Genomic DNA, 22,945 nt, shown 5'->3' with positions numbered 1-22,945 from the left:
TGATTTCACTTATGCAGAATTTAAAAAACAAAACAAACAAACGAAACAGAAACAGACTCATGGATATGGAGAACAAACTGGTGGTCATCAGAGGGGATGGGGATGGAGGAATGGGTGAAATGGGTGAAGTGGATGAAAAGGTACAAACTTCCAGTTATAAAATAAATAAATCACAGTGATGTAATGTACAGCATAGGTAATATAGTCAGTAACAGTGTATCAACCTTGTATGGTAATGGATGGTAACTGGACTTACTGTGGTGACTGTTTCATAATGTACAAAAAACTGAATCACTATGTTATACAGCTGAAACTAATATAATGTTGCATGGTAATTATAACTCAATTTTTTTTGTTTTTAAAAAAAGAATGAAAGCTGGCATATGCTGAGTTTTGATTTTGTGCCAGGCACTGCTGTAAGTGCTTTATGTGACTTGTCTCATTTTATCTTCACTGTAACTCTACAAGTGAGAAACTATTACCTACCTTTTTATAGGTGATAAAACTAAGGGATATACTTGGGGAATGGAATATTTGGATTATAACACAAGAAGTTTGACCAGAAGTGGTTATGTACTGTGAGCCTATGAAAAAACAAAACTCAAGACCTTACACAGGAACCTTGGATATCTATCGTCTTCTGAACTTTCACTGTTGATAGTGAGGACCTAGTTACTTCTGTGTCTTACATATTGAAAATATTTTGACATGTATGTAACTTTTTCAGATTACAAGTATTTATTCATTGAACCAAATGTTGTGTATAATATCCTCCAGAAGTGATAAATCTTTCTAATAATGAGGACACTGAAGGTTGGATCCTTCATAAAACATCATCTTATCCTATCACTCTGGAGAGCTGATTCTGACCTATCCTCTGTTTATATGTATCTATAAAATAATTAGCTCATTTCCTCCATATACATGACTGTAGTAATGTCACTGGCACACTTTTAAAAATATGGGGTATTTTTATGAGCTCATCATGAGTAGAAAAAAGAACATAGTTCATGTCAGAATTTCTCTTGGTTATTTATTAAAAACAAAATATAATAAGACTTCATTTCCATCATTATCAACTAAAAGCCACAACCTAGTATTCTTCAGAAAGTATTTCATAATTAAGAGTATCTTATTCTATATTGCTTCACTAATCACAATGATGCGAATCCCAATTAAAGGGATATTATCAGTGTCATAGCTAATCTTCTAACTTTGGGGTTGTGTAAGACACTTTTGTTGGCTTTATATATTTTGTTCTACACTTCAGTGTAATACTAAATAGCTCTTAATTCATTAACATTTTATTTAAAATGAGTTAAACGTATTTATTGCTGATTCTAACTAAAAATAAAATTCCCTTGTCCTTCAAGTCTATAAAAAATTTAAAGGAAAAGTCTTAATGTTAAGGAAATTTCTTTTTAAAATAGTATTTCGTCTAATAAAGCACAATCATTAATGCTGGAGAGCTTGTGTGGAGGCTTATAGAAATAAAAATTAGTTTGTTATCAAGCTTTTTGGAGTTTTAACCAGATAACTACTTTAACTTCTCTTAAACAAGGAGTGGAAGAAGAACACTCAAACTTACTATGCATCTCTTAAATGTGAACTCTTCTGGGTGTTTCGTATATGCTATGTCTATCAATTATTATCATGCATTTGGGGAAAAAAGCATTATTACCCATTTTCACTAACTATTTACATATGAAAAGACTGAGATTCAGTGAGGTTAAGCATTATGCCCAAGGTCACACAGTTAACATGTGAATAAAAACTCCAGGGTCTTTCCCCACACACCATGTTGTAAGCAAAGAAAATGCTAATAGCATAGGTATCTATTAGCTACCAGTGTAATCTGATTTGTCTATAAACCTAGAATGGCATTGTGCAAAATGTATTAAAGCCACCTCTTTAATCCTGAGTACTGTATGTGCACACAGAGACAGTCTTTAATACTGTCAGTTGTTACCCATGAATTGGTTTCAAAGAATAAACACTCTGTTTATTAGTTCAGTGACCCAGGTAAGTTTCTTTCACACAGGTAATATTTCAATTAAGGAGGTTTCTCTCCAATCAGGCCATCAAAATACTTAAGTGTTTAAGAACTGTAGGTCATTTGTTAACATAGCAATTGGTGAGATTGGGGACTGTGGGGAAATGGGTTTTTGCACTAGGAATTTCCTTTCAAAAAATGGAAAGCTATAAATGAGAGCTAACACTTTTAAAGTCTTGTTACTAGTATCAGACTTGATCTACATCACTGACCTCTACCTGATCCTAGACAATGCTAAAAGATCATCAAACAGAAGGTTACAGTTAGAAAATGCATCAGTCACAGAAGACAAAGTCGGGTGTGACCATAAAGCATATTAAAGTAAACTACTGTTATTCTTTGAGTTCCTCCGATTTCAGTTTTCTTCTCAACTCTTTTCCTTGGTAAACACACAGACACAACAGGTAGGAAACTAGTTCATTCCTCATTTTTCATTCGTTTCAACAGATGAACAGTCTGTTTCAGGAGCCAGAACCTGCTACGTTATATAATTGAGGGGTGTGTGTGTGTGTGTGTGCGTGTGTGTGTGTGTGTGTGTGTGTGTTATATGCGCTGTTCTGGGGCATGAGGTGGGGGCAGGTAGAAATCCTGAGGAGCTGCGGTAGGAAGGCAGAGTTGCTACCTCCCTCTCAAAGCTACTGGGAGAGGGGGTGGGGACTATAACAACCCATCACCACGCTGCCTGCCAGTCTCTCACACACGGATCTTTCTCCTTCATGTTCCCTGAGAAATTTTCCCCAGATTGGGAAAAGAACAGTAAAGCGGGTCTGCCTCGGAAGACGAGTTTTTACTATTGCAACACAAAGGACAGTGGAGTGCGCTTTCACATTCTCGCAACTCTACTCACTCGACCAGCTCCATACTTCAGCACCACGGAGAGCGGTATCTATCCGGCTATCACTCATGGGGAGCCAGATTTCTGCGACTCAACACCGGATTCCGGTCATTTAAAGAAGGAACAAGTCTGCGTATTTCATCCTCAATGTAAGCAGCTATGATGGTTCTCTCATATTATTTTTCCAGTAGAGGCTGTTTTCTAGCTGAATATGGAATTAAACTTCTATTTATTAGCCCTATCCCTCTTGTGCTCTGCTTGGATTTTTAGATGTAAATCTGGATCTGAAGTCTTATCTGCTGGGTTGGTAAGAATTTTTTTTTTAACTTTTAATTGAAAGTTTAAGTTTACAAAGCCTTTCAGAAACAGACAACTCATCCTGGTAGCCCAGTCCTTTTGTACTAGAGTGTAGTTTTATTCCTAGAAGAAAGTATGTGTGTTGTTTCTTCTACTTCACTACTGGCAGCTTTTTTATTTGATTTTGTGTGTGTTGTTGTATTTATTTTAATATAAATATGGGAGTAGGAGGAAGAAGAAGGCTGTATTTTAATAAGTAGCCACTACTAAAGAACTATAGGTAGGAAGAAGGAGACTATTATTTTTCTTTCCTTTTCTTTGTTGAAAACATGTCCTTTAGACAACCATTTCTTTGTAAGATGAACATGCTTTTAATAAAAGAGATGAAATCTGGCAGGGCTTTGACACAAGCTTTGAAACTGCAATACAGAATCTCCCTCTTTAAGTTTGAGGTTGTAAATTCGCTTAAGTATAGTTGAGTAGACATAACCAGGATGCTATTGCCATTAATTGTGATTTAAAGGCTTAATGGATTTAGGGTAGATCTGAAAGAAGCAATGATTGACCCTGTCTGGTGGTACTCAGTGAATTTTTGCCTCAGAATGCCACCTGCTGGTGGGTCCTATTTCTGAACACTGGGCACACACCAGATTTATGAATGAATTCACATTAAATCCAGAATATTCAGTATGGATATGATTCAAACTCACTCTCTAAGATCTTCTAAACAATGACATTAGTTCAGTTATCTAACAATTTACCAAGGGTTCTATGTCACAAGTATAAGTTCACAAAAATTTACTTCTAAAAACACTTGCTCCTAAGCTTAGGGGCATGGAGACTAGCTAACTCCTTTAGGCAGTAATTAACCCAGAAAAAAATCAAAACTACATGGAGCCTCACTGAGGCTAATTACAGATGCATATGGTATCCTGCGTGAGAGGATCTCTTGCTTAAGAAAAGCAATCATTATCCTCCCCAATCACGCCACCCGCCAACAAATATTCAGCATGTTACTTTTCTCAGTATTGTCATTTCATGATTTAAGGGTCTCTCACTTTTTTGCTAGTACACGTTCATTTCAGACTCTTGTCACAGAAGTCAATAAACAATGAAAAGGTTACACATATCTATTTAATTCCAAGATGAATCTTTGGGGGGGAAATGTAACTCTTAGAACTTGTTGTTCCAGCTCTATCTCAAGCTATACACAATGAGATACAGACATCCAGTTCCATAACCTACCAATTCCAAATAGATAAATAAGGATTTAAAAAGAAAACAGAAATAAAAGAAGCACACACAAAGCACTGTTATACTTGGATGGCTAATTCATAAGGTAGTTTGAAAATCCTGAGAACACTCTCATCCAGAGAAGATGTCATTTGGTGAAAAATAAATTACTGATAAAACCATTTTTAACATTCAGGAACACTGGATAATATTTTTCAATCTAAGATGCAATGGGAAAAAATCCCACATTAGTAGAAGTGTTTGGAAAGTATACCTCAATATAATATATTGTAATAAGTAGCAGAAAGGTACTTTGCTTGTTTCCTGTAGGACCTGACTGGCAAAAGGTGTATGAACTCATGCACATTCATGGAGTAAATAACTGAATATCTTTTTTAATTCAAAGTATATGTGCTATACAAGCAAATTATTTTCATTAGCTTGGGTAGGAACTTGAATGCTTTGGATTCACAATTATTATTGCTTTGGATCCACAATGATTATAACTGTATTAAACTAAAATAGTTAATATTATCCAATTATTACTAGAGCACTTAGTAAGCACTGTAATTTATATGTACTATCCCACCTCAACTCCAACAGAATAAAGAAGATGATACATAGAAATAAGTTGGATCCCTCTGGAAATATATTTTAAAATTTAGGAGTATTCTGAAGTAGTAAGAATGCCTCAGTTATCTGCCCCAGTCACCCATAGTACTTAGTACATCCTCTGATACTAGCAGTCTCACCTAGCAACTTACGGACCATCATTTACAGTGAAGCTAACTGGAAACTAATTTTCCTTTGGAGCTCACACCTTATTTTAAAAGTTGTCAGTTACAAATAGGAAATAGTAGTCATAGGATTATATGGTTCCTGCATTTCTAAGGAGGACACTGGTAAACATTAACACCTCTGTTTTACTGATCTTCTTTAATAACCAACCCAAATTCAAGTATTTAAGAATTAACTTATGTGACCATGCACCAAATGCCAGGCATCCATATATCATTTACCATATACATATACCATATAAACAAGTAATTCTCCTGCTCTTAAGGATCCTGCACTCCAGTTGGAAAATCTGCAGTCTAAAGAAACTTAGAAAAAATGCAGGAAGAAGATGGATGGCAGCAGAATACCAGCTAAAAGCATGGGCTTCGAAATCAGGCAGATGAGAACTTCTTACAGTGGGTCTACCATTCATAGACTGTGTAGCCTCACAAGTTGTGTAGTTAAAAGTGGTTAATTTATCTGAGCCTCACTTTATCATCTATTAAATGGGAATGACAATAGCACCTATATCCTATAGTAGTTGATGAGAATTTAAAATGATAATGCATGTAAAGTATTCAGTACATGGTGCCTGCAATGTGGTTAATGTATAATAAATGTTAATCATTATAGTCATTAAGGAAAATAGCTAAATTTATCATACAATTTGTGTGAATTTAAAACAATTCATGTAAATCATTTAGCACAGTGTCTGTCACATGGCAAATGTGTAATATATATTAACTCTTACTATTACACAGTCATTTAGAAAAATAGCTAAGTTTAATATATTAGTGTAGAGCAAAATGGAAGCCAATTTACAATCATTTACTTAAGTGTACTAATATGTAAGGTTTTCATCATTATTGTCATGGACATTTGTGTAAGGCTTTACAGTATCCAGGGCATTTGATACACATTATTTCATCTTCACTGGAGTCGTGAGGCACATGGAGGATGGATTTTATTATTTCCTTTCTATTGGTAAGAGAAATGAGGTTTAGGAGAAAACTCCCAATCACCCGACCATTTGATCTCTGTTGCTCTGGACTAAAATTCAAGAATATGTACACCTGGGAGATGATACACAGACCAGAGCTGGGTTTTTCCTGGATGACTGATCTGACTCTTGGATTTGTTTGGTTCTATGTTTAGCTGTGGAAGGTTACAGACTGAATTTGTTTCAGACTAGGATAATTTCTACAAAGACCTATGGTGCATGTAGCTATTTCACACAAAAAAGACAACAAATATCTCCAAAAAGACATTTTGATTAAGTGTGGCCTTTTCTTCACCAGTAATCAACCACAATCCCTGTCTCCAAAAAGCTCTGTGGTCATGCTCTTTTGCAGCTGGACTTAGGGTGTAGAATTCATACTTTTTGTGGATCAATGACATCTGGCTTCCTTCAGACTGGCTGATGCATCTGTAAGAGAAGCCTGATAAAAATAGCAACCAAGGGATCAAGAGGGAGTTTAATAATTAGTCCTCCTCTCAAATACAGTTTTGTTTCCCCTGGAACCCCTTTTTCAATGACATCAAATGTCAATGCATGCATTTATGGAAAATGAAAAACACAGTATATTAATTGAGGTATTAGATGAGTTTGATCACTTGTTATCTTAATAATATAGGCAAATAAAAAAGCATTTGCATTCAAAGTTCATTTTTAAGAAAAATATTAAAGTAAGGGCAATCAAATGCTAACTGTATTTTAGAGAGAATCACTTAGCTCATTATTGGCAGTAAAACTATGTCAAGATCCCAGAGTCCAGCAGAGCAACATATCTGACTCATGAGTGTAAGCTTTGGCCACAGCTACTGTGGACCAAATGACTTTATCTTTCTGACATAGCATGCTCTGTGGATTCTTCCCAATCCATGTGAAATGCATCGCTAAAGTCTGACTACTTATAATGTCAAGATTAAATGGCAAGGATACAATGGTTAAATATTGTCAAAGGTGTATAAATGTTTAAATGGGGGAAATAGGGAGAGAGTGGTAAAGAGGTACAAACTTCCAGCTATAAGATGAATAAGGTCCTGAAGATCTAATGTAAAATATGGTAACTATAGTTGATAACACTGCATTATACGATTGAAATCTGCTAAGACAGTAGAACTTAAATGTTCTAACCAAAACACCCATATATATATGGTTATGGATGTGTTAATTAACAAGATGATGGGATTCTTTTCATGGTGTATACACATATCAAATCACTACAGGATACACTTTAAATATTTTACAATTTGTCAGTTTATACCTTAACAAAGCCAAAAAAGTAAAACCAATGTTTAAAAGCACTATTAGAATAGAAGACAGAACTAATAAGAAGCCCCAGTGAGGTAGAAAGGCCTCCATCAGTATCTGGATCAATTCATGTGGCTGCTGTGAAATCCCTTATGTTGGGAGCAACCTCACTGAGTAGCATGTCCCACTATATGCTTGCATACAAAGGTGACTTGAGTCCCATAACGTTTCATCAGTGCCAGATTCTGTAAGGAAAGGAACAGAACTGACAATTCTGTGAGCATCCAAATCTATCTCAAAGTCAAGGTATTAAAGGATGGGAAAGAGAGACTTGTTTATTTCCTAAAACTTCTGGGTGTCTGCTTTCAAGGTCATTCAGAAAAATGCATGTCAAGCGGTGAAGACAAATACTAGCCATACACATACATTTTTTTTCTTTGATAAAACATAATTGTTATAGAAACATCAAGATTTATATGATGCTCTATTCTTGTGCAGAAATTGTTTGCCCTAAGGTTTAGTCTTTATGCTTCATCACCTTCAGTTTCTCTACCTAAAAATGAGAATGTTAACATCTTGCTTTTTTTGTTCGTTTAATGAGGGGAATTAACAAATGATTCTTTAACATCCTTTAAGTTTTTAGGCTACAGCGTCTATGACATTCATATGGACTCAGTTTAGATTGGGTACTTATGTGTTCCCTGTGAAATGTTTCTCTGCTCTGACTTGGTTCTGTATTTTTTATATTTCCTTTGAATTAGTCTCTCCATGGTTTATTGCTATATAATAGTTGTGTACTCTTGACCTTGGAGTCTGACTTATCTCCCTCTTGAACAGATCTCTAATGGAAAAGTGATATGGAATCAATCTCAAGGTCTGTCTCCTTCTAGGACAGTTACTGTTTCATCTCTGACACATTGCTCAGATGCTCTTGAGTGGAAAGGGACTTTTCTCAGGTTGAGATGTGACGGCAAGTTCAGAGAGGTAGCCCTGCGAGGGGAGAAGCCTCAGCATAGGACAGGCTGAGTAATTTCATGAGAAAGAGTTAAAGTCTTCTGTGGGAATAATTCCCACCTGAGAGTGTGTACTCAGATGACAGATCTTGAAACTGAGTTCATGTCTTCTGAAACAAGGCCCTTTGGGGACACAAAGGAAGTGACTGCTTAGCTTTCAACTCAGTCACCTCCTTGTCTTCTGAAAAACATAATAATAAATACCTGTGCCCACTTTGTGACTCCTTCTCTCTCCTGTAAAGATCTCTCCTGGACTCCCAATCTACAGTCTGCACTGGCATCAACAAGCAGCCTCTCTCCCTGGAATGATGGCATTGTTGACAGAAATGGGTTCAGAAGGAACTCATAAACTTGAATCTTGAGAATCTTTTCTCCAGCAATCTTTTATCAACCTGCACTTCAGAAAAGTGGATAGTAGTTCAGACACTCTTCCTAAAAGAGCACAGAGCTCTATATTAGGATTTATCACCCACAACTGCCTTTTCAGGGAGTTGCCCATCATTATTCCTTTTACTTTTCTGAAGATGAAGAAGCTGCTCCACTGAATAGTTCAGCAGATTCTCCCAAGAAGTGTGACTCAGGCCTAGGCAGGATTAGAGTATGAGACCTCCAAGTCTCTTCTTTATACCAGATCAGGGCCCCAAAAGGAGCTAAAAGCAAAAGGGTTCGAGGATGTCAAAAGAAAAAATAAGCAGAAAACTAAATAGAGCCCAAATTTTTAGAAATCACAAGACTAAATGACACTACTTTAAAAAAAAAAAATCTCAAAACACTGTGTATAATTTAAAAGCCTTCCTCTGTGATTACTTTGCTTAATTTTTACAAACGACTTAAGTGAAATAGTGAGTATTCTTGATGCATGGAGACATGACCAATAACAAAAAAGACAGTTGGGAACATGGAAAATAGTTCAAAACAAATCCCCAAGTACTTACTCTTTAGAATAGATGGTTTCTTACTGAAATGCATACCATTCTAATATTATTTGAATACCTTGAGTTGGGGTAGACTAGAAAAAGAGATTAGAAAATATGAGTAGGGACAATTGGAGAATCAAAAAAGTTTGAGATGCTCAAGTGTGTAGAGAATTAGGGGCTCTCTATTCTACAGTGGAAGCATCTTGAACTGGGGACCCACTCCAGAAGTCAAGGTGAGTTAGAGATGGGGTTTCCAGCTCAACCTCAAATTACACGGCAGCTATTATTCTCTCTAGCCTGCCATCTTAAAACCCTGACAAACTTGTCCAAAGTCACAACGCTGGCAAAAGATAGAGCCAGGATTCCTACTCTGGACCTTCCTACTTCAAAGCCTGTCTCTTAGCCCCACTTGTCTAGGGATCTTCATCTGAGTAAAGACAATTATAGTATCCACCTCATAGAGTTTAAGTAAGAATTACACAGATTATCTATGTGAAGTACACTAACTTCTTAGTATAGTTCCTGGCATATCAGAGGTGCTTAGTAAGTGTCGCCAACTGCTACTAATAGTATTAGTATTAATGTCTACATTATGACACAATGGGAAAGAACAACACATTAGAAATGAACATACATATAAATTACACTGTTCTTCTGTCCATATAAAAATTCAGGTTTGATCTTAAGAAACAAAGGCTGAATTTCCTCAGGAAGGCTGTTTCAGTGGCCATCAGTAAGTGGCAGTGAGTCTAGGGCAGCTCCCTGCCACAATGTGCCCTTAGTAGTTGCTCAGGCTCCATGGGGGCAAGAAAGAAAGCACAATCCCAGTGCAGAATAGCACTGAATGTAGAAACAAGAGGTGTGTGGCCACGCTTGCACGTTGCTCCAGGTCTGTCACAGTGAAGGAGGTTCAATGGGGGCAACATACCTGAAGCAAAGGCAGCAGTATCCAAGGTGGCCACCTCTATGGCAGAGTCCTTGAAGAACTGGGTACACCAACAGGCAGGAGAGGACAGAATAAAACCAACATCGACTGAGTGTGTTCTACATGCATGTTACCTCATTTAATCCTCCCATGGACTCTATGGCACACAAAAAGTTATCCCCGTCGCACTGGCAGACACACAGAGAAACATTACTAATGCGCAGAGAAGTTAAGGGACATGCTCAACTTGGCACAAATGGCAATAAAACAGGCCTTGGCCTGTTTTCAGCTACATCATGACCCCCACACTCTCGACCTCCCTCTGCTTAAATCCACATTTCAGCTCTGCAGCCAATCCTCCACCCCAGGGGTATAGATGCTAAGTAACTAAATCGACACCTTTCCGTTTGTAAAAGAATAGTGCAGGTTATCCAACCTGTCTTAATCTCAGTGCTAAAACAATGATTTCTAATAAGATTTCATAATTTCTTGTAAGATTCCAGTCATGACATTCTTTTTCATCTCAACCTTGTTGTTTGCTCTGCCCCTGGGGCACCTGCAAGCCCCTGGGAGACTATTCAGCATCTCTGCCTTGTTGTCCCACAGGTTGGGGAACAGCACCTTCAAAAACATGCAGCGCCGGCACACAACACTGAGGGAAAAGGGCCGCAGGCAGGCCATCCGCGGTCCCGCCTACATGTTTAACGAGAAGGGAACGAGTCTGACGCCGGAGGAGGAGCGCTTCCTGGACTCGGCCGAGTATGGCAACATCCCAGTGGTCAGGAAAATGCTGGAGGAGTCCAAGACCCTCAACTTCAACTGCGTAGACTACATGGGGCAGAATGCACTGCAGCTGGCTGTGGGCAACGAGCACCTGGAGGTCACAGAGCTGCTGCTCAAGAAGGAGAACCTGGCGCGGGTGGGGGACGCGCTGTTGTTGGCCATAAGTAAGGGCTACGTGCGCATCGTGGAAGCCATCCTCAACCACCCAGCCTTCGCGCAGGGCCAGCGCCTGACACTCAGCCCGCTGGAGCAGGAGCTGCGCGACGACGACTTCTATGCCTACGACGAGGACGGCACGCGCTTCTCCCACGACATCACGCCCATCATCCTGGCAGCCCACTGCCAAGAGTACGAGATCGTGCACATCCTCCTGCTCAAGGGCGCCCGCATCGAGCGGCCCCACGACTACTTCTGCAAGTGCAACGAGTGCACTGAGAAGCAGCGGAAGGACTCCTTCAGCCACTCCCGCTCCCGCATGAACGCCTACAAGGGACTGGCAAGCGCTGCCTACTTGTCCCTGTCCAGTGAAGACCCTGTCCTCACGGCGCTGGAGCTAAGCAACGAGTTAGCCAGACTAGCCAACATTGAGACTGAATTCAAGGTAACTCTCCCACTTACCACCAGCAGGCAGATTGCCCGATGGGCTCTTCCGGGTGTGTCCAATAGCCAAATGGGTTGTCTTCCCGTCTAATGGAGGGTGCAGGACTCACGGTCTTGCCTGTTCAGGCTTACAGGGAGGAAGGGAACCTCCAACCTGTGTCAGAAGTAGGCCTGAAGGAAAAGCAGCCCATTAGATGAAATATTTGAAACCACATAAATGTGGTCAAGAGATGACAAAAACAAATCCATGTGTTTGTCACACAGGCAAGATTATTCTGTGGTTCTGGTGTAATTGCCTCCCCTCTGCCCTGGGCAGCCCAGGTATGTCTGGGATACATGCGGTTGTTTCCGAGTTCCAGTTTTGGACTTCTTGACTGTCTCACCTGTAGAGTTTTCATTTGTCTTGTTCATATCTCTAATGCATCCTGGACTGTGTGGACTGTAGATACAATAGTAAGTGCTTGCTAAATTGAGAAAGGCTTGCGGTTCTATCAAAGGGCTGAGGAGGAGGTACATGAAAATGAAAATAAAACTGTCTCTGTAGTTAGGTTTGTCATCCCAGTAGATGGGCCCAGAGCAACCCCCCCTGAAAATACCCGGAATTTCCAGGCCAACTCAGAGGATGAAGACCCATCTCTAAAGTCCATTATTCAATAGTGGTTCTGTGCTTTTACTATCAACTGACTCTCACCCTGATAGAGAAGACTGGAACCTAATTCTTTTGACAGTTTAATAAATTGAGACCAATATTTATTTTGTGCCAAGTAGTAGCTTCCTTACCTACAGGATACTGTTTAATCCCCTCAACAACCATTGGTATGGGTACCATTATTATCCCCATAGTATATTAGAGCACAGAGGTAGAGAGGTACCCTATAGCCAGTAAGTAGTAAAACCACTGTTCTAATCCAGGCACTCAGACCCCAGAGCCAGCTTTTAGCCATCCTGGGAAATTGTAAGTCAGAGGACTTGTTCATGCATTGGGCTTCTCAAAGTTTCATTTGTCTCTATCTGAAAGACACCTTCCACTGCAGAAGGTGTGGCTTAAAGACTAGAAACTACAGCTGGGCTCATAATTTTTCATCCTGCCATTCAATCAGAGTCTGTGATGTCAGGGAGCAAGCAAAAAGGTATCACATGTGGGGCTCACAATGGAGCTGGGAAGAGATGTCACCTGCAGGAGAAAAGTTCATTGTCATGTGCAAGAGTTGCCCCTGCATGGGACACAATCAGGTGGACAAGGATGGGTACCAACTCACATCAAAGGACCACCCTGTTCCGGGAGATCTCAAAGTAGGAAACAGAATTGAGCTGGGCTTTATTAAGCAGGAGGAATTGAATTAGTGGGAAGAGAGAGGTAGGCATTCAGGGAAGGCAAGTGAAGGTAAGGTCCAGAACGGCCCACAGCAGGCAAGCCACTGATGAGAAGCTCTATGTGACTACAACAGACATTTCCTGCAGGGGCACACAGGAGGAGAGCTGAAGAGATGAGTGGGCAGGTCTCAGAAGGCCCTGCATGTCAAACTGAGCAATTTGGATGTTACCCTGTAGGAAATGGAGGCCAATGAAAATTCGTGATTAGGAGACTAAAATGAAAACTACGGTTTTGGAAATTTACTTGACTGGTAGGTAAGATGATTTAGAAGATATGAAGTGTGAAGCACTGGGACTACAGAGGGATAATTTAGTTGAACATGCTTGAGGCCACTGAAGCCTCTCTGCAGGAATGGAATCACCCACAGTCAGGCACAGAGGAGCCAGGCCTACAGAAAGCTGCAGGGCACCACAAACTATGAACAGATGAAAAATCCTATAATTAAACTAATTTTACTCCATCTGTCCCCTCGTCTTGGACCCATCTACTGAATTGGAGCCTCTTCCATAAATCCTGTAATGTTCATAGCCTCATCTAGAAAAATTGGTGGATGCAGACACAGAGATTAACCAAAGAAGCTTCCAAGGAATGTAGCTATTGCCTCTTATTTCCTTGTTTCTGTACAATAAACTCCACCTACCAGCAATGAAGTCAGTCATGTCCCAAGGAAGCTCAGCGGAATTTTGCTTGTTCCCTGGGCTTCAGACTATAACTGCATAAGCCATATAAAAGAAATGGCTAAACCAATTAACTTAGATATTTCTGTCTAAGAAAAAAATAATTCAAGCAAAAAATGTTTTTGGACCAGATTATCTGGATAATTGCGCAATTCTGTATTTATGTGGAATCTGCGAGCATGCCAGCCTTATCAAATAAAATGAAGCTAGACTGACATTCGGAAGTATATCTACACCATTTGTTTTCTTTATAAAACCTAAAGTCTGACATATTTTAGTATATATAATATCTAAAACTGGGAGTTTGTTGAAAACATCTACTATGATATTTTGATTTAAAAAGTAAATTATGAAAATTATGTACAATTAAGAACATGACTAACATGATGACAAATCTTTTCTACAATGCAAAGAATAAGAGCTAGCATAAATACATTTGCTGGCTATTAACATCCCCCTAGCTACCTTTGTTTGAAATAAGTGTCTTTCAGATTGTCGACAAATGGTGCATTATAAATTAACATAAAGCATTCCTTTAGAACTTTATTACTTATTCAACTATCCTTGTATGTGCATTCTTCACATTATAAATCTCAGACAAGAGAGCAGCTTATTAGCAAGAAGGAAGTCAAACTATAATAAAATAATAAAGAGCAAGTGATGTGTTCTAAAATGCACTCTTCAGGCATCTGTTCTGCTTTAAAGGGACTACACATTGATGACTGTAGCCATGTGTTATGGAGGTGGTCCGATGCTACCACCTGTGTAAAAAAGCTATCAGGTTCCCACTGCAGATGTCATATGTCATCTTCCACATTCTCTAAAACACTCATTCTGGGAGTGACTCTTCCTGACTGGAACATATTATACATGAAAACCTGGATTCAGTTGCCCAAGCTATTGTTTTTGGAGTCCTTTTAATTTATCACCAGAAGAAAGTTTAGTCATTAGCAAGAAGTACAGCCAATGTCAAGGTCTCCAGTAAATTGTTGCTGGAGTCAGATGTCTGCTAGCAAGCCATTATTTTTAGTGTGGAAATTATGCAACTGGTCAAGGATTTTCTTATGTCTCTCTAATCTTATGGGCTGTAGAAAGACATTAAAACTTGATGTGGCCAGTGAGGCTTTCCTAATGCCATGAATGGTGCCCAGTAATCAAGTAAGCATTCCATAAATACCTGAATAAAGGAAATCCTAAAAAAGGATAATCATTTCGACTGATGAAGTAAGTGATTACTTTTACCTATGATTTAAACTCTTCTAACACCAATGGGTTTAACAAAGGTATTAGATAGACCTGGTGAAATGGGAAAGCTCTACAGGTTACATGGTGGTTGAAGGGATAAAACCATCTCATGTTAAATAACTGAAGACCAATCATAGGCTGCACTGTCTGGTGTCAATGACCACTAAACTCCCAGGGAGCAGAGAGTGTCTTCTTGGTCTTGCCCACTGTATATAACATGTGGGATCTGGGAGTACTGCCCACAAATGATATTTTGGTTAACTGATTTATCTACACAGTAGGAGACAAAGAAGGGGAAGATCTGTATGGGATGAACTATTCAGAGGTGTTTCATCCTGATGGAACAGCGTCTCTACAGAGGCACCTGGAGTAGTATGGAAAAACAAGGAATTTGTCTCAGTTGAGTAACAGCTTCAGCCACCAAGAACACAACAAGGTCTTTACATTTCTCTTGAGTTAGTCTGCTTGGTTTTCTTCACTGATCATTCTCATGATAAAACTGCTTGGGGCCCCCTTTATTTTGCTGGTGCCCTTCCTGTGAAAGTCCTGGGCATTCTGTCTGTGTATGTTGTTTATCTGTGGAACTGCCATTTCAAAAGGATTACAGGTGTTCATCTTGCTCCAACCTAGAGTTATGCTAACAGCAATGTACAACAGGGGTGTGGAGAGGAGAAGGAAGGAAAATATCACAAGAGAATATTGTAGAATGAGGTTCAGGGCTTTGGAAAGATAGAGAAAGCAGGATGGGGATTGAAAGTATTCCTCTTGCTCTCTCACCTTTTGCTTAAATTGACACCCAATGTTCCCAAGTCAAGGAACTGTGGAAGTCCAACAAACACTTTATCTTAGTTATTTAAGATTCAGTCATTCTGAATAATAACAAAGCTACAACTGAGAAGGCTCTAGTTGACAAAACATCAGCATGAAAGCTACAGACTGCTTCAGTCACAAGGAATTTATTCTTATAGACTACAGAGGGGAAGAGCAGGGGGCAAAAAAGCTAAAGCTGTAAGTTCATCTTGCTTAAAGTGTTGATGATTGTTCTGTTTGTAAATGGGTCGTTAACCATGTGTATTATGAAAAATAGATAATGAATTATGTATCAGTGTTTGTGTTGCCATTTTAAGACCCATAAAAAACTTAAAATACCACAGATTAAAAATGCAAATAATGATAAATTAGACCACTTTGCCACCTGCTATCATCTCTAGTAAGATCCCATTGTGGAAGGTAAAGATGTTGAGATGACAGTTTGCAATCTGCTTGCAAACTTATCAAAATGGAAGAGGGAAGAGGAGGAGAGTAGGGTGGGAAGGGACTCTGTATTTGGTAGGGAGAACCCAGAGCACATGTGAGCCCTGGAGTCTGGAGCCAGGAAGACTGAGAAAAGGCCCACTCTGGGCCTGGGGCAGTACCAAAAGCTGAATAAGCCTGTTGCCCCCAGCCTTTAGTGGAATCTGTTTTTGCACCTGCTTCTCAAATCCTTTGAACATTTTTAGTATTTTTAAATTTTATAGGCCAAAGTCCTGGGAAAACACATTTCCTTGAAGTCTGAAAGCTTAGCTAGTAAGTAGCACAAACAAATGCCTGTTTAATATACAGGAAATGACTTGAAAACTGTTCCCTTTTCTAATGGGAAAATATTTTTAAACCATGAAGGCTACAGGTCTTAAAAGCAAGTTGTTGTTGCTTTTTAAGAGAATCAGGCAGAAAATCCTCAAAGCACTCACTTATATACCATCTGAAAGACCCCCAAAGATCTAACTGTGTCACCCAAGCCCTGTACTTGAGCATCTGAGGATGCAGAATGTAAGCAGAGAAGAGACAGTTCACAAATGTCAGTTGATGAGCTACGACAGAACGCCCCCCCACTGAGCATGTGCAGGTAAAGGGCAGTCAGAGTACATGTGCCGGTCTCCAGATCTGAGAGCAAGATCCAGGCATTGGCTTATCTCAGGAGAAGGACAGAAGTGATTCTCCCCATGTTAACTTTGTCTTTTTCTATTTTTCTACCTAAGTGTCTGGAGGAGCACTTTCACCTGAGCTTTCACTGATGAGTCATCACAGGAAAATGAGCTAATTAATGTGTCCTTTAATGACAGTTTTTCATTGGGTCAGAACTAATGCCTAAAGTTAAATGATTTTTCTCTTCTCTTTATGCCAAGAGTATTTAGCCTCTAAAATACAGGGAGACATTGTAAGCTGGGTGACAGATATTCCAGTGGGATAAAGGAGGCCACTGCACTAGATGAGGACATGGACAGGGGACAGGCTTTGGGTGAGCACTCAGTGCAGCCATGCTTCATTTTCTCAAGGCTATGAAATAGGGAGCACAGAGCTTGGCTCTGGAATCAGACTGACCTGGGTTCCAGTTCACAGCCATCTCCTAGCAACCATACAATCTGGGGCATCTACTGGAAGTTAGTTTTCTTACATGAAAAATGGGGGGTGGGGTGAGGGGAACAGGTGTTAGAAGTGTAACATGTCCAAAATGAAGGCTTGTTTTCCCCACCAAACACTTGCCTTTACCGCAATCTCTGATTCACCCCATTGTTAAGAGCTTTCACTGCCTCATTCCATTTAACCTCCACAATGTCCTGCACATGTTAGGTGTTCAGTAAATAAATAAATAAGTGAATTAATGAATTATGACATCCAAGGATGTTAGTGAGGGTTAAATAAGATGAAGAATGTAAAACTCCTTGCAGAGGACCCGACCCATAAGAAGTACACAATTTACCCCAGAGATCTCACTGGGGATCCCTTTTTGGTCCCTAAAGCCCACAGGATTTTCAGCACCACAAGTTTTCCTCCCAATAAACACAACTTAAGTTTCAACACCTCCTCTATTCAGAGGGCCTTCCTGATGTCTGCTAAGCTTTCCTCCCCAACCCCAAAGATCCTTCCAGAACCAGAAAAAGTATAGGCTGTACATGTGAGCTCCATGATTAAAAACAGGTCAAGGGAGTATTTTCCAATTGGGAAAATGCAGACCACTGAAACTAGAGAAGCCTAGCATGCTGCTAAAATACTGCTGTGAAAAGCAGCTACCCGGGTAGGAGAGACAGAGGCTGCGATGGGGGGAGAGGGAGGAAATGGGCACGCAGAGCTCCTGCCAAGTACAGAGATTATTTTTTGAAAAATATCTCTATGAAAAAGATTCATCACTACACACAAAAAAACTGGGAAAAAATCATTTCCTATACAAGTGCAACTATCAGTCTGAAATATCAGAGATATGGAGAAAATGGAGGCAGTTCTTAGAGGGGATCAGTCAATGAGTAGTAGTGCAAGTTACATCAAAAGTAAATGATGGAAATGTAGGGTTTTTCTCTGAAAAAAGTTACAATTCTATATATAAATCAATCACAATAGGGTAAAACTAATCAAGTATGCTGCACACACCATCAACAGGGAAGCATGTGGTTTACTAGGAGTAAATTCACATGCAGATTAAATGTGGAAAATATATGTCAAGAGTGTGGATGGGAATATGGTCTATAGACGGCCAGAATATCAGAAGTGGAGGGACCCTAGTTACAAGCTATCTGAAAATTCAGCATTCATACCACAAATGCTTAATTAAGCCTCTAGTATGGGCCAGGTTCTGGGTTGGCTGCTGGGATGAAATGATGAAAATGATAAAGTTCCTGCCCTCAGGACCTTATAGTCTAGTGGAGGAGATGGGCATTCTTCACGTAATCACAAAAACAGCTTTACAAATCATGTTGTATGCTAAGCAGTAAATGAGCAATTTAAAAGAGTTGACTTAGTGGGATAGATGACTGTGTGTGTATGTGCATGTGTTTAAAGATTTCTCAGAGTTGACAATATTTAAATGAAAATGGATGGTATGGGAGAGATAAACAGACAGCAGGGAATGGGAAAGATGGTTTCAGGCACAGAAACTGCTCAAGAATTAGCCCACTGCAGAGAGGGAACAGAGAGGCCCATGTAGAGAACTGTGAGTAGCTCCCTATTATAGGGAGTAAATAGGAGAGGCGGCAGGCAATACAGATGCTGAAAAAGAACACCTCAGCCTCTTGGAAGCCATGGTAAGAAATCAAACTTCACTGTAGGGTGAATGGGAAGCTATCGGAAGGTTTCAGCAGGTGAGTGAGTGACTCGTATCCGCAGCTTGGAAAGATCCAGTCTGACTGCTGTACAAAATGGACTGGAGGGGACAAGACTGGAAGGAGCTGTACAAGCGCTGTTGGAAGGGGCCTCCCAGGAAAGAGGAGAGTGGCAGCAGGACCAGCACATCTCAACCAGCAAGTGACTCGTTGCAGCTGGAGTGAGAGCACAATCAGAGAAGGTGACGGCTCCTGGCTGTTTCCAGGACAGCTTTCTTGTCTGTGAGCTCCCAGGAACTTCTTCCTTCCCTGGACCACTCAGTGCTCCAGCAGTGGAGAGACACAGGGAGGGAAGGAAAACAGAGCCAGCTCTCTTGCTGCTTCTCCAAGGTAGAAGCCCAGTGGAGTAGCAGAAGGACAGGAGACTAAGGAGGATTCTGATATTCCACCCTGAACTTTGGAGGAAAAAAGGGTGTGCCCTAGGCTTGGCCAAACTATTTACTGCATAGCACTGTCAACACAGAAGTACTGGAAAGTGGGTTCAGAAGTGATAACTCCAGAATAGAAAGGTTTCCACTGGATTTTAATCTTTCCACTGTATTTTCCAGATTCTGAGGACATCTTTCTCCCTCTGTCTCCTGCATGAACCAAGTGAAGTTTCCATTAAAGTAGAGTAAAACGCCTAAAATCTCATCTCTGATTTTGCTAACTGGGGCTGGTTTTAACATAAATAAAGGCATAAAAGAGACCTCTCCCTCTACTTCCTCCAAGACTCTGTATGTTGAGAATGCCAGGCCGGGAAGACCATGGAGGCAGGTGAGGCTTTTCTGGGCACCCAGAACCTCTAGATGGACAAATTAGTTTCCTACAGCTGCTGTAACAAAGTACCACAAATGTGGTGACAAAACAACAGAAATTTATTCTCTCAGTGCTGGAGGCCAGAAGTCCAAAATCAAAGGAATCAGCAAAGCCATGCTTGCTCTGAAGGCTTCAGGGTACAATCGATGCTTCCTTGGCAAGCCTTTGCCCATAGACACATCACTCCAACCTCTGCCTCTGTTGTCACACAGTGATCTAGTGTGTGTTTCTGTGTCTCTTGTCCTCTTCTTATAAGACCATTCTTTTAAGGAACCGTCATTTTGAATTGAGGGCCCACTCTATTCCAGTAGGACTTCATTTTACCTAATCACATCTGCAAACGCAATTTCAAAAAAGGTACCATTCTGAAGTTCCAGGAAGGGTGTGAATTTGGCAAGGACACTATTCAACCCAATACAATCGGGTAGCACTGGGCTAGATGAACTGGGGAAGGCTGAGACCAGGAATCTAGGCAGATCCACAGAGCAGGGCAAGATAAAAAGGCAAAGGTCAGTTATCCTGGGAAGTCAAAGACAGTCCTAAAACTAGGAAGTCATTCTGGAAGAAAAGGGAGAGACTGTTAGTGCTTTCTACTGACCAAGACACAAGCCTAGATAGAGCTATTGGAATTCTGTAAAAGTGTGAGTGTGTGTCTGTATGTGTGTGTCTGTGTGAGAGAGAGAGAGAGAGAGAGAGAAAGAGATGTTTGGGGGAAGCCAGGTGGGTAAAAAGTGGGAGGTAGCTGACAAAGGGAATGGAGGAAATTTAGTACTGGGGCACTATCCCTCTCAAATATGAGGAAAACATTTTCAAGGGCTGGGTTTGAGTATAATGAAAATGAAACACATTGATTATAAAACTTTTAGAAAATACAGAAAAGTAGAAGGAACAAAAAGGTCAGCATTAATCCCACCATAAGAGGACTTTATATTTTTGTATGTTTCCTCCGAGTGCTCCCCTACCACCCGGTGCACAACCTGAATTAATACTGTGACTTAGCTGATGGAACATTATCATCATATTTTTGTTTCCCTTCATACTTTATCCTCATTCCTATTCTCCTCTAACCCCCAAAAAAGCACCCACTTCAGTGTATTTAATGTAATTACACTGAATATCATGGCATTCTCTCATGTGATGCCAACACTTCATAAGTAACAATTCATAGAAAATGTTAGTGTCATGTGTTGAGAGGAAAACTCCCCCACTACCACCTTAGGCTGTGACGGTTAGGCCCTGTGAATTAACTAACAAAAGACAGGTTAATAAGAGAAAAGACAGAGATTACCCATATGCATACAGAAGTGCAGAAAAGAAGTGCCTCCCTGAACCGTTAAAGACGGGTTTATATACCAACATAGCAAGGAAAGGGAGGGGAGAAAGGAGCTTCTAAGGAAAAAGAGGACATTCAGGAAACACATGGGCTTTTAGGGAGACAAATGCAAGGCGTAAGAGCTTGTGATGTTTGTTCTCGCCCAGGTGCTAGTGGTCAGTCTCTTTTCTAGCTGTAAACCACTCTCCCAACCTCCGCCATAGAGGGGATTTATGACAAGTGTACTTTTGGCACTTAAGTTAGCGAAAGAAGTTCAGCTGCTCTTTGTTCAGATGTTTTTAACCTAAAATAATCTTCATGCCTTTCTGATGATTTTGAGAGTCCCTACGCATAATCATTACAACTCAATCTCTGAGCCCCACCACAGAACAACTCCTGTCGAACAGTATAGCATGAGGGTGGGCCCCAGGGACTAAGGAAGGACCCTCTGAAGAAGGGTGTCCTAGCCCTGTCCAGGGAGAGAGATAGGCCTGTATAGGGGAGGAATTTTCCTCTGCCTTCCTGAGTTCATAGCTGCAACCCCTGTAATAAAAAGACAGATTATCAAGAGAAAATTGAACAGAAGTATAGAATCATGTACACAAGAGAAATACTCAGGGAAAAATAAGGAAGTCTCTGAGGTGGCTTAGAATTCAGATTAAATACCATTTTAATAGGGAAAGCAGGGTTTGAGGGGCATAGGCCTTTTAGGGGAGAGTATATGATTTTTAGGAAATATGAATGGGCACTTAAAAGAACAAATGGTGTTCATGTGTAATTGAAAAATTGTGCTCTACACTGGAATTTGACACAACATTGTAAAATGACTATAACTCAATAAAAAATGTTTAAAAAAAAAAAAAAAAGAAGAAGAACAAATGGAAAGTATGATAGTTTGGGACAAAGCCTGTCTGGGTATGGTATCTCCTCTCCTGTGATAAGAGCCCATCTTCTCTGGTGGAAGAGGCTCCCAGAGAGAGGATTTATGGCAATCAAGATCCTTTTGGAGGATCTGTCTCTGGGCAGATAAGCAGATTCAAAGAAAGCCTCTTTCTGTATGTGCTGTTTCTCAAGTGTCTACAACTCAACATGATCAATATACCAAAGTAGCATATTTTGGGGTAGCATGTCCTGAACTCCTACAGTCATATTCTGGGCTAGCATATTATCCTGTCCTTCAAGGGGTTGATACTAGATGATGTGTGGACTTAGATTTGTTTTCCACAGCATCACTTTCAGCCTTTCTCTCCAAAACAGAAGTCACTGTTCCCAGGGGCTGGTGACAATGCATCTAGAAGGAAGAAGGGCATTCTCATATTTTGAGAGGCTCCTTCTCTTACATGCCCACCAGCTGGAGCCCTGAGCAGAACTACAAGACAGATCCCTGGCATCCTTGATATTCTAATCCCCTTGCAGGACTGGCTTGGTGAACAGAGGGAGGCCTGTGAGTTCACACCTACCCATTAACCCTGGGCCAGCCCAGACAGTGGGCAGACCGGGCAGGACCAAGGCAGCCTCAGGGCCGGCTGCCCCAGTGGACTTTTCACCATTTTTTTTGTTGGGGTTATATATGAAAGACACTTAGAAGACCCCTGGAAATTGTACATAAGGGTTAAAGAACTAAAGTAGAAGAGTAGGGGGTGGGGGAGCCAAGAAAATGTGAATAAATTACCCAAAGGGCTATTAGGAAAGAAAGGTGAGGGCTGTTTTCTGTACTT

The 22,945-nt window shown here is 40.3% G+C and overlaps 1 protein-coding gene across 1 annotated transcript in view; it reads left to right on the top strand.

Moving 5' to 3' along the window:
• Positions 1-2,689: 2,689 nt before the first annotated feature.
• Positions 2,690-22,945, top strand: part of TRPC7 (transient receptor potential cation channel subfamily C member 7) — a 119,024-nt gene continuing 98,768 nt past the window's right edge. The window contains exons 1-2 of the mRNA XM_010971653.3: positions 2,690-3,037; positions 10,911-11,688. Of these exons, the coding sequence (XP_010969955.1) occupies positions 3,036-3,037; positions 10,911-11,688 (780 nt within the window). The 5' untranslated portion in view covers positions 2,690-3,035. The remainder of the gene's footprint in view (positions 3,038-10,910; positions 11,689-22,945) is intronic.

Source organism: Camelus bactrianus, chromosome 3 (genome assembly GCF_048773025.1).
Source record: "Camelus bactrianus isolate YW-2024 breed Bactrian camel chromosome 3, ASM4877302v1, whole genome shotgun sequence".
Classification (NCBI taxonomy): domain Eukaryota; kingdom Metazoa; phylum Chordata; class Mammalia; order Artiodactyla; family Camelidae; genus Camelus; species Camelus bactrianus.
This window is presented reverse-complemented; position numbering and strand designations above follow the sequence as displayed.